We start from the raw sequence: 11,766 nt of genomic DNA, 5'->3' as shown, positions 1-11,766 counted from the left end.
GGTCAGGGCCTGCGGTCACCAGAAGGAAGAGGGCATGAACCGCAGGAAGGGGCTGGCAGGGATGGGAAGGGGCTGGAGGAGGAAGGAGGGGTGAGGTGCTCCAGTCCCACTTGCCTGGCGCCCCCACCCACCCCGCGCCCATCCCACTGGCCCACGTGCTGGGTTTTGGAGGACGTGGAATGAGGGCCCCAGATGCCTCCTCTCCTAACATTCCCTTCCTCCCTCCCTCTGTGTTAGCCCCAGGCTCCCACTTTCCCTCAGAGCCTGGGGGCTTCGGTCTCCCAGACGGTCCCCTTTCCCAGCGCCTGGCCTCCTGCCCTCTCCACCCCCCCCCCCCACACACACACCCTCCCCGCCTCCAGCTCCTCGGTCCTGGTCCTTGGAGCAGAGCGCAGCGAGGCCAATTGATTATCTGAAGAAATTCGGAGCTGGCACAACAGCTGCGGCTGCCCCCTCCCCCCACCCCCAGGCCCTGAGGGATCCCTGAGCGGAGGGGCCCAGTAACCCCTTCTGCTTTCCAGCAGGGCAGTGATGAGGGGGGAGGCAGGCAGCTCTGAGCGCAGGGGCTGCTGGGCAGGGGAAGGCACCAAGCACCAGGGCCCGGAATGGAGACCCCGGGTTCTCACCCCAGTCCACCAACACCGGTGAGTCACACGGCCCTTGTGGACGGTGGCCTACCTATCGGCTTTGAAAACAAGCCGGTTTTCAAACAAGCCGGTTGGGGGCGCCTCGGGGAGGGGGGTGGTTCAGTCGGTTAGGCATCTGATTCTTGGTTTCAGCTCAGGTCATGATCTCACGGTTTCATGAGTTTGGGCCCGGCAGTACTCAGAGCTTGCTTGGGATTCTCTCTCTCTCTCTCCCTCTCTCTCTCTGCCCCTCCCCAACTCAGTCTCTCTCTCTCTCTCTCAAAATAAATAAACAAACTTAAAAAAACAAACGAACAAGGGCACCTGGATGGCTCAGTCAGTTAAGTATCGGGCTTCGGCTCAGGTCATGATCTCGCAGTTTGTGAGTTCGAGCCCTGCGTCCGGGGCTCTGTGCTGACAGCTCGGAGCCTGGAGCCTGCTTCCGGATGCTGTGTCTCCCTCTCTCTCTGCCCCTCCCCGGCTCGCGCTCTTTCTCTCTCTCTCTCAAGAGTAAATAAACAATAAACAAATATTCAAACAAACAAACAAAAATAAATAAATAAAACAAGGTGTTGGATTCGGTGACTGCCAAGCTCTCTTCCAGCTCCTGCCGTGTAGTCCTCAGATTCTGCCTGGTCTCTGCTCAGCCCTCCCTGCTCTCTGCTCAGCCCTCCCTGCTCTCTGCTCAGGTCTCTGCTCCCATTGAAGTGGGAGGGCTCTGTGCTGGCAGTTCTCAGAGCTTGCTTGGGATTCTCTCTCTCTCACTCCCTCTCTCTCTCTTCAATGCAAGTGTTGAAGGAAAGATGTCATCTCCTTCCTGCGTGGGGGCTTCTCCCTAAGTGTAGCTTAAACTCCTCTTGGCGGCTGGTGTCAGGGATGAAAACGGCACCTTCAGAGACCGGAAGGCGTCTCAGCATTTCCCTCCCACTGCTTGCCTTCAGACTCCTCAGACGACCTCGCGTTTGGAAGGCTCTCCGAGTTTACCTAGCCGATATTCCATCCGGGCAGGAAGGTACTCGCCGGTTTCTGTCTGGGGTCCATTCTCCAGCCGTCCACTTCGGATGCCTCTTCCTGAGGCGGGCGCTTCCGTTGCTGGACAGCTCCGGGAGTCGAAAGGTTTTTCTTCGAGTTAAAATCTGTTTGCTGCAACTTCCGCCTCCTGGTCCTGATTCTGCTTCCTGGGGCCGCCCAGGATGTCTGTTGTTCTTTCTTCTCTCCGTATTTGAGGCTGGGGATCAGATTGCCCCTAACCTACTCTTGTGGAGACACCTATTTGCGGTTTTCTTTCTGCAAAGTTGTCTCCAGACCTTTTGCCTTCTTGGGCACAAAACTGAATACTCTCTAATTTATCAATGTCTCATTAAAGTACGGGGTCCACAGAAGGCCACCTGTCAGGCCGAGTCATTTCAGGGGAGCAGGGTGTTGGCAGTACTGGACGTAAAGAATCTGGGTTTGAACTTCGCTTCTGCCCCTGACCCGCTGTGTGACCTTGGGCAAGGCCCTCCTCCTCTCTGGGCCATAGTTTCCTCATCTGTGAGTTGATTTAGGGTCTTTTCCAGGATTCCTTTGATTTCCTTCAGAGCCCCTTTTTATCCCCTTCCTTACCCGTCTCTGAGTCCCAGGTCCTCCGTTATGTTCTTCCCCGTATCTTAAAGGTTGGGGAACACAAAGTGGGCCAAGAACAAATTGCAACGAATACTGACCCAGCTCAGAGACAATAATGAGGACAGACAGGTTTCATGTCATGGCTTTTCCCAGCAGCATGGACCACAGACCCGTTTTACTTGGGTTCCAGTGGGAACTCAAGCTCTTTCTCAAGCCCATAGAGAGCAGGAGCAGAAGCCCAACATCAGAAGGGTCAGAAAGTATCGCTCAATAAATACCAAGTTGGAGGTACGTGGGACTTTAGGTGGGGAGGTCTGGGACCTGTGTATTATACCCTTCCCTGCACCCGTCACTCCGGCCCCTCCTTTTCTCTCTCTCATCATTTACCCACCACACTGAGCTCTCATAGCCCCATCAGAAGAGCCTTCAAAGCCTAGGGCCTTCCCTGCCTACCCTCTCACAGCCTGCGGGCCAGCTTCCCAACCCAATCGAATGATCCACAGCCATACCTGATGCTGGAACGAGGTCACTTTAATTTTTCTTTTTGTATGAAATCAGAAATGCAATGGGAGGGGATCACATACAGGATGCAGGACACAGACCCTGGGGGCCCGTTGTTGGAGGGGATCAGGATCATGGGAGAGGGCTAGAGAGAGAAGAGAGGCAGGCAGGACTGGGGCGGGACTGTCTGGGGGTGAAGGGAACTATGGAAGGGTCCAGGAGCCCTGGAGCTGGGGGAAGGGCACCATCCCAGAGGACTGGGGTGTCTGGACAGATGGATCTGAGGAAGGGATATGGGTGTGGTGAGCAGACAGGATGCCCACACACACCTGGGGTTGCAGAGGAGTAAGAAAGGGAAAGGAGTAACCAGGGACGAAGCAAGAGAGACCCGGCCGGGGCTGCCAGGAGCCCCCTCACTCTACCCCAAAGTGCACAACTCGGCAATAAATAGTAATATTTATAAATAAATAAGTAAATAAATAGATGAATAAATAAATAAATACGTAAATAAATAATATCCTTGTAGAGCACGGAGTCTGGTGTGGGGGAGGAGGGAGCACGGGAAGGGCAGTGAGCTCACTTCTACACGGGCCCTCTGGCCCTTCATTCCGACCCTGGGCTGCACTCAGTAACACTGGAGGGGGTGCGAAGGGGTGCGGAGAGCCTGCTGGGGGTGGGTGGAGCAGGATGGGGAGGGGGTGTCTTCCCTTGCCGAAGGCAAGCTTAAGGAAGGAGAAAAAATATATATAACGAACTGGCCCTAGGTCCCAGAGGGCAGAGCATTTCTGGAGGGCAGTAATAGAACATTCCCTCCCCCCCACCCCCCCTGCATCTGAGGCAGGAAGCGCTGTGGGTTTTCACATTTTCCCAGCGTGCTGGGGTGGAGGAAGCAGATGTGGATCTGGCTCACCCACCGCCCCGGGCCCTCTGCTGATTCTGGGGGTTCAGCCCCTCCTCCAGGATCCGGGTCTCCCTTTCTCTAGCTGCACACAGGGAGGGAGAAAATTGGGACGGTGGGCGGGAGGGCGCAGGTAGGGGGCCAAATAGCTCAGAGAGGGCAAGGCACTCACTACCAAGTCCGATACGAGGTCTTCATGTGCTAAGCTCAGGGGCAAGAGAGTTTTCCCATCATTCTCGGCCGCCAAGATTCCCCTTGGCAGGAGTATCTCCGGAGGCCCCGCGTCCCCGGGGTTAGATCTCTGGGGTAGAAGCCCACCCCACTCGGAGCCCAGCCTTCCCCCTTCCTGTATGGGTGCCCCCTCCCCACCCCAGGCCAGGCGAGGCTGGAAAAGGGATGGGAGACAGAGACGGGGTCTGGGGTCTCCAGAAATGTGGTCGTAAGAGTGGCCCTGGAAGAGCGGAGGAAGCGGGGCAGAAACAAGGGGGAGGGACAGGCAAGCGGACGGTGCGAAGAAGAGGCAGCGGCCCAGGAGAGAGCTAGGGGGGAGCGGCCAAGGGCGGCCGCCTAAGAAAGCCAGCAAGGACTGGGTACCGAACACCCAGGCGAACGTTTCTAACCAGCTGGGCCCCAACCACAAGCCGTGGGAGGCGCACGAGAATCGCCCTGGGGTGGGGGGTGGGGGGGGTCGGCAGGAGAAGGTGGCCCTCGCCAGCCAGCCAGCCCCAGCCAGCCAGCCACCCAGCCGGAGGGCACCCTGCCTCCCTGCCCCTCCCCCCCGCCCCGGGGGCCCTGCGGGGAGCTGGGGGGGGGGGGAGGGGCGGGGGGGACCCCAGCCAGGCCGAGGTAGCCCCGTCAGACGTCCAGCACGTGGTTCAGGTAGGAGATGTAGCAGATGGCCAGACGCAGGATCTCGATCTTGGACAGCTTCTTGTCGGGGGGCAGCGTGGGCAGCAGCTTGCGCAGCTCGGCGAAGGCCAGGTTGAAGGCTTCCACGCGGATTCGCTCCCGCGTGGCGTGGGCCGTGCGGTACTTGGCCGTGGCCCGGCGCCGCCGCCGCCGCTCCTCCCGGCTCAGGTGCTGGAGGTCTTTCCGACCCGGCTCTCCGGGCTCCAGGCCCCGGGCCTGGCCTCCTCCGGGACCCCCAGGCCCCGCCCCGTCGGGGCCCGCCCCGCCCCCACAGTCGCTGAAGCCCGACTCGGTCTCGGAGTGGGTGGGAGGCAGGTCGAGGTCCACCGCGTCTGAGTTGAGCATCATGATGGAGGCCCCCTGCCCGGTGAGATCAGGATCCCCTCCCCACCCCTCCCTCCGGGAGCCTCCAAGCTGGTTGTGGGAGGGGCAGGAAGGGCCTGGGGGAGTGGGGTCTGCCACTGAGCTGAGGAGGTGAGAGCCACTTCAAGGTCCCATGGTCAGGGTTCCAGTCCGGAGCCTGGAGGAGAGAAGGGGAAGTTGAGGGGGGGCAGAGGGAGGAGGAAGGAGACAGCTCCGAGACGGGGAGGGCAAGAGGAAGGTTGGAGAAGGATTGGGAGCGGGGAGGTCCTGTACACGTTGTTGGGGAAGAAAGGCGGAAACGTGGGGAGAGACAGGCAGGTGGACGCTGTAAAGGGGTAGGAGGAGAGGTGGTAAGAATGGAAGAGAATCCTGGGGGTGAGCGACAGGAAGGAGGAGAAATGAGGAGGGGGTGGGGGCAGGATAAAACCGAGCAAGGGGATTAAAGACCTAAAACTGGACAGCTCCTAGAAGAAAACACAGGGGAAAGCTTTATGACATCGGACTTGGCAGTGATTTCTTGGATATGATGCCAGAAGCACAGGCAGCAAAGGCAAAGATGGACAAATGGAACCACGTCGAACTTGCAAACTTTCGTAAGTCAAAGGACACAATCAGAAGAGCGAAAAGGCAACAGACCGCAGACCGGAGAACATACATGCAAATCGGATCTCTGATGAGGGGGGAGTGTCCAGAATATTATAAAGAACTCTGGCAAGAACAAAACATCAGATCACTCAATTAAAAAATGGGCAGAGGACTTGAACAGACGTTTCTCCAAAGTTGGTATACAAATGGCCAACAAACACGGAAAGATGCTCACATCATTCAGCGCCAGAGAAAAGCAAATCAAAACCACGGTGAGCTATCACCTCGTGTCCCCTAGGATGGCTGCTATCAAACGAAAACAAAACAGAAAATGAGAAGGGTGGATGAGGATGTGGAGAAATCGAGACCCTTGTGCCCTGTCGGGGGTGAGGGGTGGGGCCGTAAGCTGGTGCGGCCACTGTGAAACGCCTAACGGAGGTTCCCCTCAAAATTAAACATAGGACTGCCGTATGACCTAGTCATTCCACTTCTGAGTAGATATCGAAAGACGAAGTGAAATCGGGATCTTGAAGAGATATCTGCATGTGGACGTTGACTGCAGCTCTAGTCACGAGACGTGGAAACAACATGTCCATCGACGGATGAATGGATGAGGATTACGGGGCGTATACGTTCAATGGAATATTATTCAGCCTTAAAAAGGAAGGAAATCCTATCGCAAGCTGCCGCACTGATGAAACTTGAAACTCGTCCTACTAAACGAAATGAGCCTGTCACAAAAAGGTAAATACTGAGCGATTCCACTTCTACGAGGAATCGAAGTCGTCAACTTCATAGACACAGAAAGTAGCATGGCAGTTACCAGGGGCAGGGGGAGGAGGGGGGAGGGGAGGTGGTGTTGAAAGGGGGTAGAGTTTCAGACTTGAAGGATGAAAAAGTTTTGGAGATCTGTTTCACCACCATGGGAATACACCTAATACTACTGAACCGTAAACTAAAAATGGTAGCTTTTATATTACGTGTTTTTTTACCATTTTTTACCAAAAATGCTTAATAATAAAATGAAAGGGAAAAAAAAAAAAAACAAACAAGCGAGACTGCAGTCACAGCGCCAAGAGAGGTTGGCCGTGAGTCTAAACCTTCCCCAGTTGTGATGGGAGAGCTGCGAGCCTTGGCCTCACTATCAGCCACCCCCCCCCCCCCAGGGCCCCGCTGCAGTCCTGCTGCCTCTGGGGGGGGGGGAGGGGATAAGCACGCAGACTGCCCATTGTAGAGTGGACTGGGACATATGGAGCTCGGCACAGCTGTCCCAGCCCAGTCCCTGCCGGCCCCCCACCCCCAACATGACCACCACAGACACGTGATCCTACCGCCCCATCCACTAGAGTCCGGAAGTGTCCCTTCTGGCCACGATTGCCCTGCTCGGGACCAGCCCCTTCCTCTAGCTCTGTCCTCAACACCCTCAACCATTGCCATTCCCTGGCCCTTTTGGTGACTCTGTAAAGAAGATGACGGGAAGGGACCAGAGTCGGCGTCCCGCTTCGAGTCCTCCCCCAGCCCACCATCAGTTCAGATGTGGCCTGCGGGGGGGGGGGGGGGGGGCGGGTGCCTGGACACCGTTCTGGGACTTGGCTAAGGTTTGCTTGTCCCGGGGACCAGAGGGGGTCAGGGCGAGGCAGCAGGGAAAGGTATGGGCGAGGCTCTGCTTAGGACGAGTGTGGAGGGGGAACAGAGGGCCACTCTGCTCAGAGCTCGTGGGACTCAATGGCCAGAAACAGAAGCACTGAGGCTCCTTTTCAGTCTCCATCTTCCCTTCCTTACCAGCCCGGTTCTCCGGCCTCATGGACCCCCAGCCTTGCCCCCGACCCCGCTGTCGTTGACAAATAGTTACTAAGCGCTGGGGGGTGATGGGTGTAAGTGTAAGTCGACATCTGACAGACACGCCGTCACAACACAAAACGGAAGGCGGTTGGTGTTGAAATTCAGAACGCGCTCCGCATCCCGGGGGCCAAAGGAACAGGAGAGGATTGCAACAGGGGGGGAGGCCCCGAAGTCAGCCCCTCCCGGGACACGGTTACTGTCCCCACTCCCCAGCTCCGGGCTTCAGGAGTTCGGCTCTGGGGCTCCCAGCACATCTGTCACCACCAGATTCTCCCTCTGCCTGTGTCCCTTCACCCCCGACCGCTGTGCCGTGCCTTCCCCTCCCCTCTGTGTGCTCCCAGTCTGATCCCCGTCCCACCTCCTGGCCCCGCCGTCTTCCCCGGCTCAGGCCCTGGCAGCGGCTTCCATGTACCCAACAAGTCCTCACCCCAAATCCACTTCTGGTCCCAAAGTTTCAGGCTCCGAGGATGAGGGAGGCCAGCAGCTCCAAGCATCTGGGGTGGGATGCTCATCTCCTGCCCCCCCTTCCGCCATGCTCAACCCGATCGAGAACAGACAGGCACAAAGCGTCCAGGGGCAGGAATGGAGGAGAGGGAGGTGTGGGGACACACGAGAGAGAGGAACTCGAGGAAGGCTCTGGGAGGGGACCTGAGCCAGAGTGCAAGGGACACACCCACCCCTCCCCAGCCCACGGTTCTCCCTTTACCTAGGAAGACCCTGCGAGGGGGTCTGAGCTCGCAGGACAGGGGGCAGCGTTGACAGCCCCGGTCTCCTCTGGCTGCTGGGAGCTCATCCGTCTGCAAAGTTAGTGACCAGCTCTCTAGAGCTCTCGGGGACGGCGGCGTGGCGTGGCTGTACAGGCTCCAGGGCAGATGAGAGGGCTACACATGGTGGGAATATAGGGCCCAGGAGGAGGGGGTGGGCTTGGTCAGGGACTGGAGCCACTGGCACTCACACACACACGCGCACACACACACACACGCACACACACATACACACACACACACTCACGGACACATACACACCTGAGCTGGCCCAGCCCTATGTATATATATATGGAGATACACACACACACCCCCAGCTCGCCATTGGCTGGCCCAGCTCCCCCCCCCTCATCAATATTAAACAGCCAGGCCAGGCAGCCATTGGCAGAGAGAACTGGGAACACCCCCCACCCCACCTCCCGGGAGCTGGGGGTGGGGGCTGGCCCTGGGGGGGGCAGGGAGTAGGGGAGCAGGGACATCTGTTCTCCATGCATATTTCATAAGCAAGAAATGGAGAGCTGGGGAAGGGGTGGGGCTGGGGCGAGAGCCAGGGCAGGATCACAGATGAACCCCCTCGGTCTTCCACACCAGAGGCGGCAGGGACAGAGGCCCCCAGCAAGCCAGGTTTAAGTGCCATGGTCCTATTCTGAGTCCCAGCGTGACTTTGACAGCCCCTTCCCCTGTTTCCTTTCCCCTGGGAAGAAGGCTATCCAAGGTACCAACAGGGAAACCCTAGGTCCTCAAAGAAGACCTGAGAGTCCTGGTCCTCGACAAGCTCTCATCCTTCCTAAAGCTGGTGCCCACAGGACCCCTCGACAGGCTGCCCGTGGCTCCCGTGTGGCCCTGGGACTTAGTCACCCCATGCCCTCTTACCCAGCCCTCGACCTCCCATCTACCTCGTGGTGGGGAGGAGCGGGGTCAGATTCCTGACACAGAGCCCACAGGGAGTTTTTCCAAGCTGACCCGCTGGGAATTCTGGGCTCGTAGGAGGAAAGGCCGGGTTGAAGGAAGAGGAAGGACGAGGGTTGGAAGGATGTGGGAGAAGTCAGGGCGGCCCGGGCAGGCTTGGAGTGTGCCAGGGCAGCAAATGAGCAGTAAGAAAATCAGATACAGAATTATATGCAAACAGGCATTGATTAAGTTCACCTCAGTAGCTCAGCTGCCTCCGGCCTGTGTGTGCACGTGCACGCGTGTCTGAGTGCGTGTGTGTGTGTGTGTGTGTGCGTGTGCGTGTGTGGTGAAGGGTGGCAGGAGCTGGGACTCCACGCAGCTGTTGGGTGTCGTCACTGAGCCTTCGTGAGTATCCAGAATGAACCCGGAGCGCTCCAGAGACAGTGTCTTACGGTGAAGAAAGTCCTGGCGTCTGGTGACCTTGGACAAGTAACCTAACCTCTTGAGCCTCCAGGGTCCTTTTCTGCAAAATGGGGTTCATTAGAGCTGCTTCTTAGGTTGCCATGGAGATTAAGTGAGCTATTGCATGGAAGGGTCTGGACCTTCCTTGGAGCAAGCCCCAGCTGCGGGGGTTGTCGGAGGCATTCGCCGTTTCCCTGTTGCTGATCAAACTTTTCTGGGCTTTTCCTCCCTAAGGGGAGTCCTATGATTCCTCCCCAAGCTCCCCCACCACCCCCCCGCCAGGTCTGGGAGGTGCCAACTCCCACCTGGGCAGGCCCAGACAGGTGCCCAGGCGCCAGCAGATGGGCTGAGCTGGAGGGGAAAGGAGGCTTGAGGAGGGGGGCTGGGGGGCAGGGGACCAGGTGGCATCTCAGTTCTTGCATCATCATTGCCATGGTGCTGATTAAAAACCAATCTCCACCTAATGAGCCCCCAGCAACAGCAATTCTACCGCCCCCACGCTCCTGCCCTCCACCCTGTCCAAGAAATTGGGAGACCGAGAGACCCAGGAGACAGTGCCTTGGGGAGAGGAGAGATGGAGACCAGTGCGGGGTGGAGAGGAGGGGGAGACAGGGGGAGATGTGGGGAGCCAGACAGAGGAAATGGACGAGGGGGGAGAGCGCTGTGGGTGGGTAACAGACAGGGGGGCAGGCACAGTCACGGGGAGACAGAGGGGTGAGAGAGGACGAGAGGAGTTGCCAGGTTGTGGAGGCTCAGAGACGCAACATATGTGGGAGGGGACGTGGGGGAGACTGGGGAAGGGGAGCTGGGGAGGGAGACCAGGCCTGGGAGAAACACGGATCTGGAGAGACACCGGAATTCAGGGGAGGTACCGCGTGGTACTGGAGAGGCCTGAGGGAGGCCCCAAGACAGGGCGGAGACACAGACTTGGGGGAGGCAGAGAGCACACAGTGGTGAGGAAGCAAAAAACTGGGGCAGACAGGGAGACAAGGCCGGAGACAGGATAGACACAACTCGAGGGACAAGGGGACGAGGGACGGGCGACTGCAGCCTGGAGGCTGGGATCCCAAAGGGGGAGACATGGGGGGAAACAGAAGGAGAAGGGCCCTGGGGTGGGGGTGGGGAAGGCAGGAAGGAACGGGGTGGGGGGGAGGGGGAACAGGGGGGTCCCTGTCCCCAGCCTCCCTGCTTGTAGGCGTTCGGGCTCTGATAATTCAGTCCTGGGATTCCATCCTTGACATACCCAGCCCGAGCTGTCCCCACGAACTGAACTGGGGTTTGATGGTGAGCAGGGTGAGAGCGTGCCCTGGGACCTCCTGCTTCTCCTCTGCCTCTATCACCCTGGGACCGGTGGTCGTGGTCGAGGGAGCAGGGAGCGCTCTGAGGTCAGCGCAGGTTGCCAGCAGCCCCAGCCTGGGGGAAGGAGAACCCCCAGGGAGCTGTGTGTGTGTGTGTGTGTGTGTGTGTGTGTGTGTGTCTGCCATAACAAGGGCAGGAAGAGCAGGCCCTGGGGGTGGGGGAGGAGCAGGCTCTATGGTTTGGTTTGTCTTTATTTTGCATTTTATAGGCGTTCACTTTCTCGGGTGGTCGCCCGCCCGCTTTTCAGGTCTACACGGCCTGGCCTTGGAGGTAGATTGGAAGTAGACTGCCGGATGGGAGGTTGGAGTGTAGGGAAGACACGGGGGCCGGGGCCTAGTCCTTGAGGGTGGGGGAGGGCCTGGAGGAGCTGGGAAGCAGTGGGCTTGGCAGGAGAGGGGGTGACATATGCGGGGAGCCCTGGGGACCCGACCAGGCAGGCGGCTGGCAGGGCGAGCAGCCGGCGTTAACCCTCGCGGTGCCGCGCTGCCTGACCCTTTCCCTGGAGTGGCCCCCGCCCGGGTGGGGGTGTCATCCTCGGTGAGAGACCGGCCCTCGTCCTGGGTCCTGGGTCGCAGGAGCAAGCGGGCGGGGGGCGGGGGGGGGGGAGCCCGAGCAGGAGCCGTGGCGTGGCCGGGAGGCCGCAGCTCCTCGTGGATTTTCTTCTGTCTCCTTGTCTGCCTCCACACCGTGCGTGTCAGTCCGTCTTTCTGGGTCTCCCTCTCTGTGCCTCTAGAAGGTGACAGCGGGTCTCCACTGTGGCAAGCCACGCAATCTGTCACTCTCTCTGCTGCCAGCCGGGGCTGGAACCCCCGCCCCCCCCCCTCCCCCAGCGGCCCCTCCAGAGCCCTCTCCCGCCCCGGCCCCCAGGCCTTGTCGCCTTTGTCTCCTGAGGCGGCCTGGCCTTTCTTCTTTCCTCTCCACTCACCTCTCCTCAGCCCCGAGCCCAGCTCCAATCTCATTA

General features: G+C 58.9%; 1 protein-coding gene across 1 annotated transcript; it reads right to left on the bottom strand.

Annotated features, from left to right (window-relative positions):
* Positions 1 to 4,442: 4,442 nt before the first annotated feature.
* On the bottom strand, positions 4,443 to 8,363 carry NHLH1 (nescient helix-loop-helix 1). The gene is made up of 2 exons (XM_019433228.2): positions 8,036 to 8,363; positions 4,443 to 5,059 (listed from the first exon to the last, which is right to left on the bottom strand). The coding sequence occupies exon 2, from the start codon at positions 4,885 to 4,887 to the stop codon at positions 4,486 to 4,488; it is 402 nt and encodes a 133-aa protein (XP_019288773.1). The 5' UTR covers positions 4,888 to 5,059; positions 8,036 to 8,363; the 3' UTR covers positions 4,443 to 4,485.
* Between the last annotated feature and the right edge of the window lie 3,403 nt (positions 8,364 to 11,766).

Source organism: Panthera pardus, unplaced genomic scaffold, assembly GCF_024362965.1.
Source record: "Panthera pardus isolate Hobbes unplaced genomic scaffold, ASM2436296v1 HiC_scaffold_21, whole genome shotgun sequence".
NCBI classification, from domain to species: Eukaryota; Metazoa; Chordata; class Mammalia; order Carnivora; family Felidae; genus Panthera; species Panthera pardus.
This window is presented reverse-complemented; position numbering and strand designations above follow the sequence as displayed.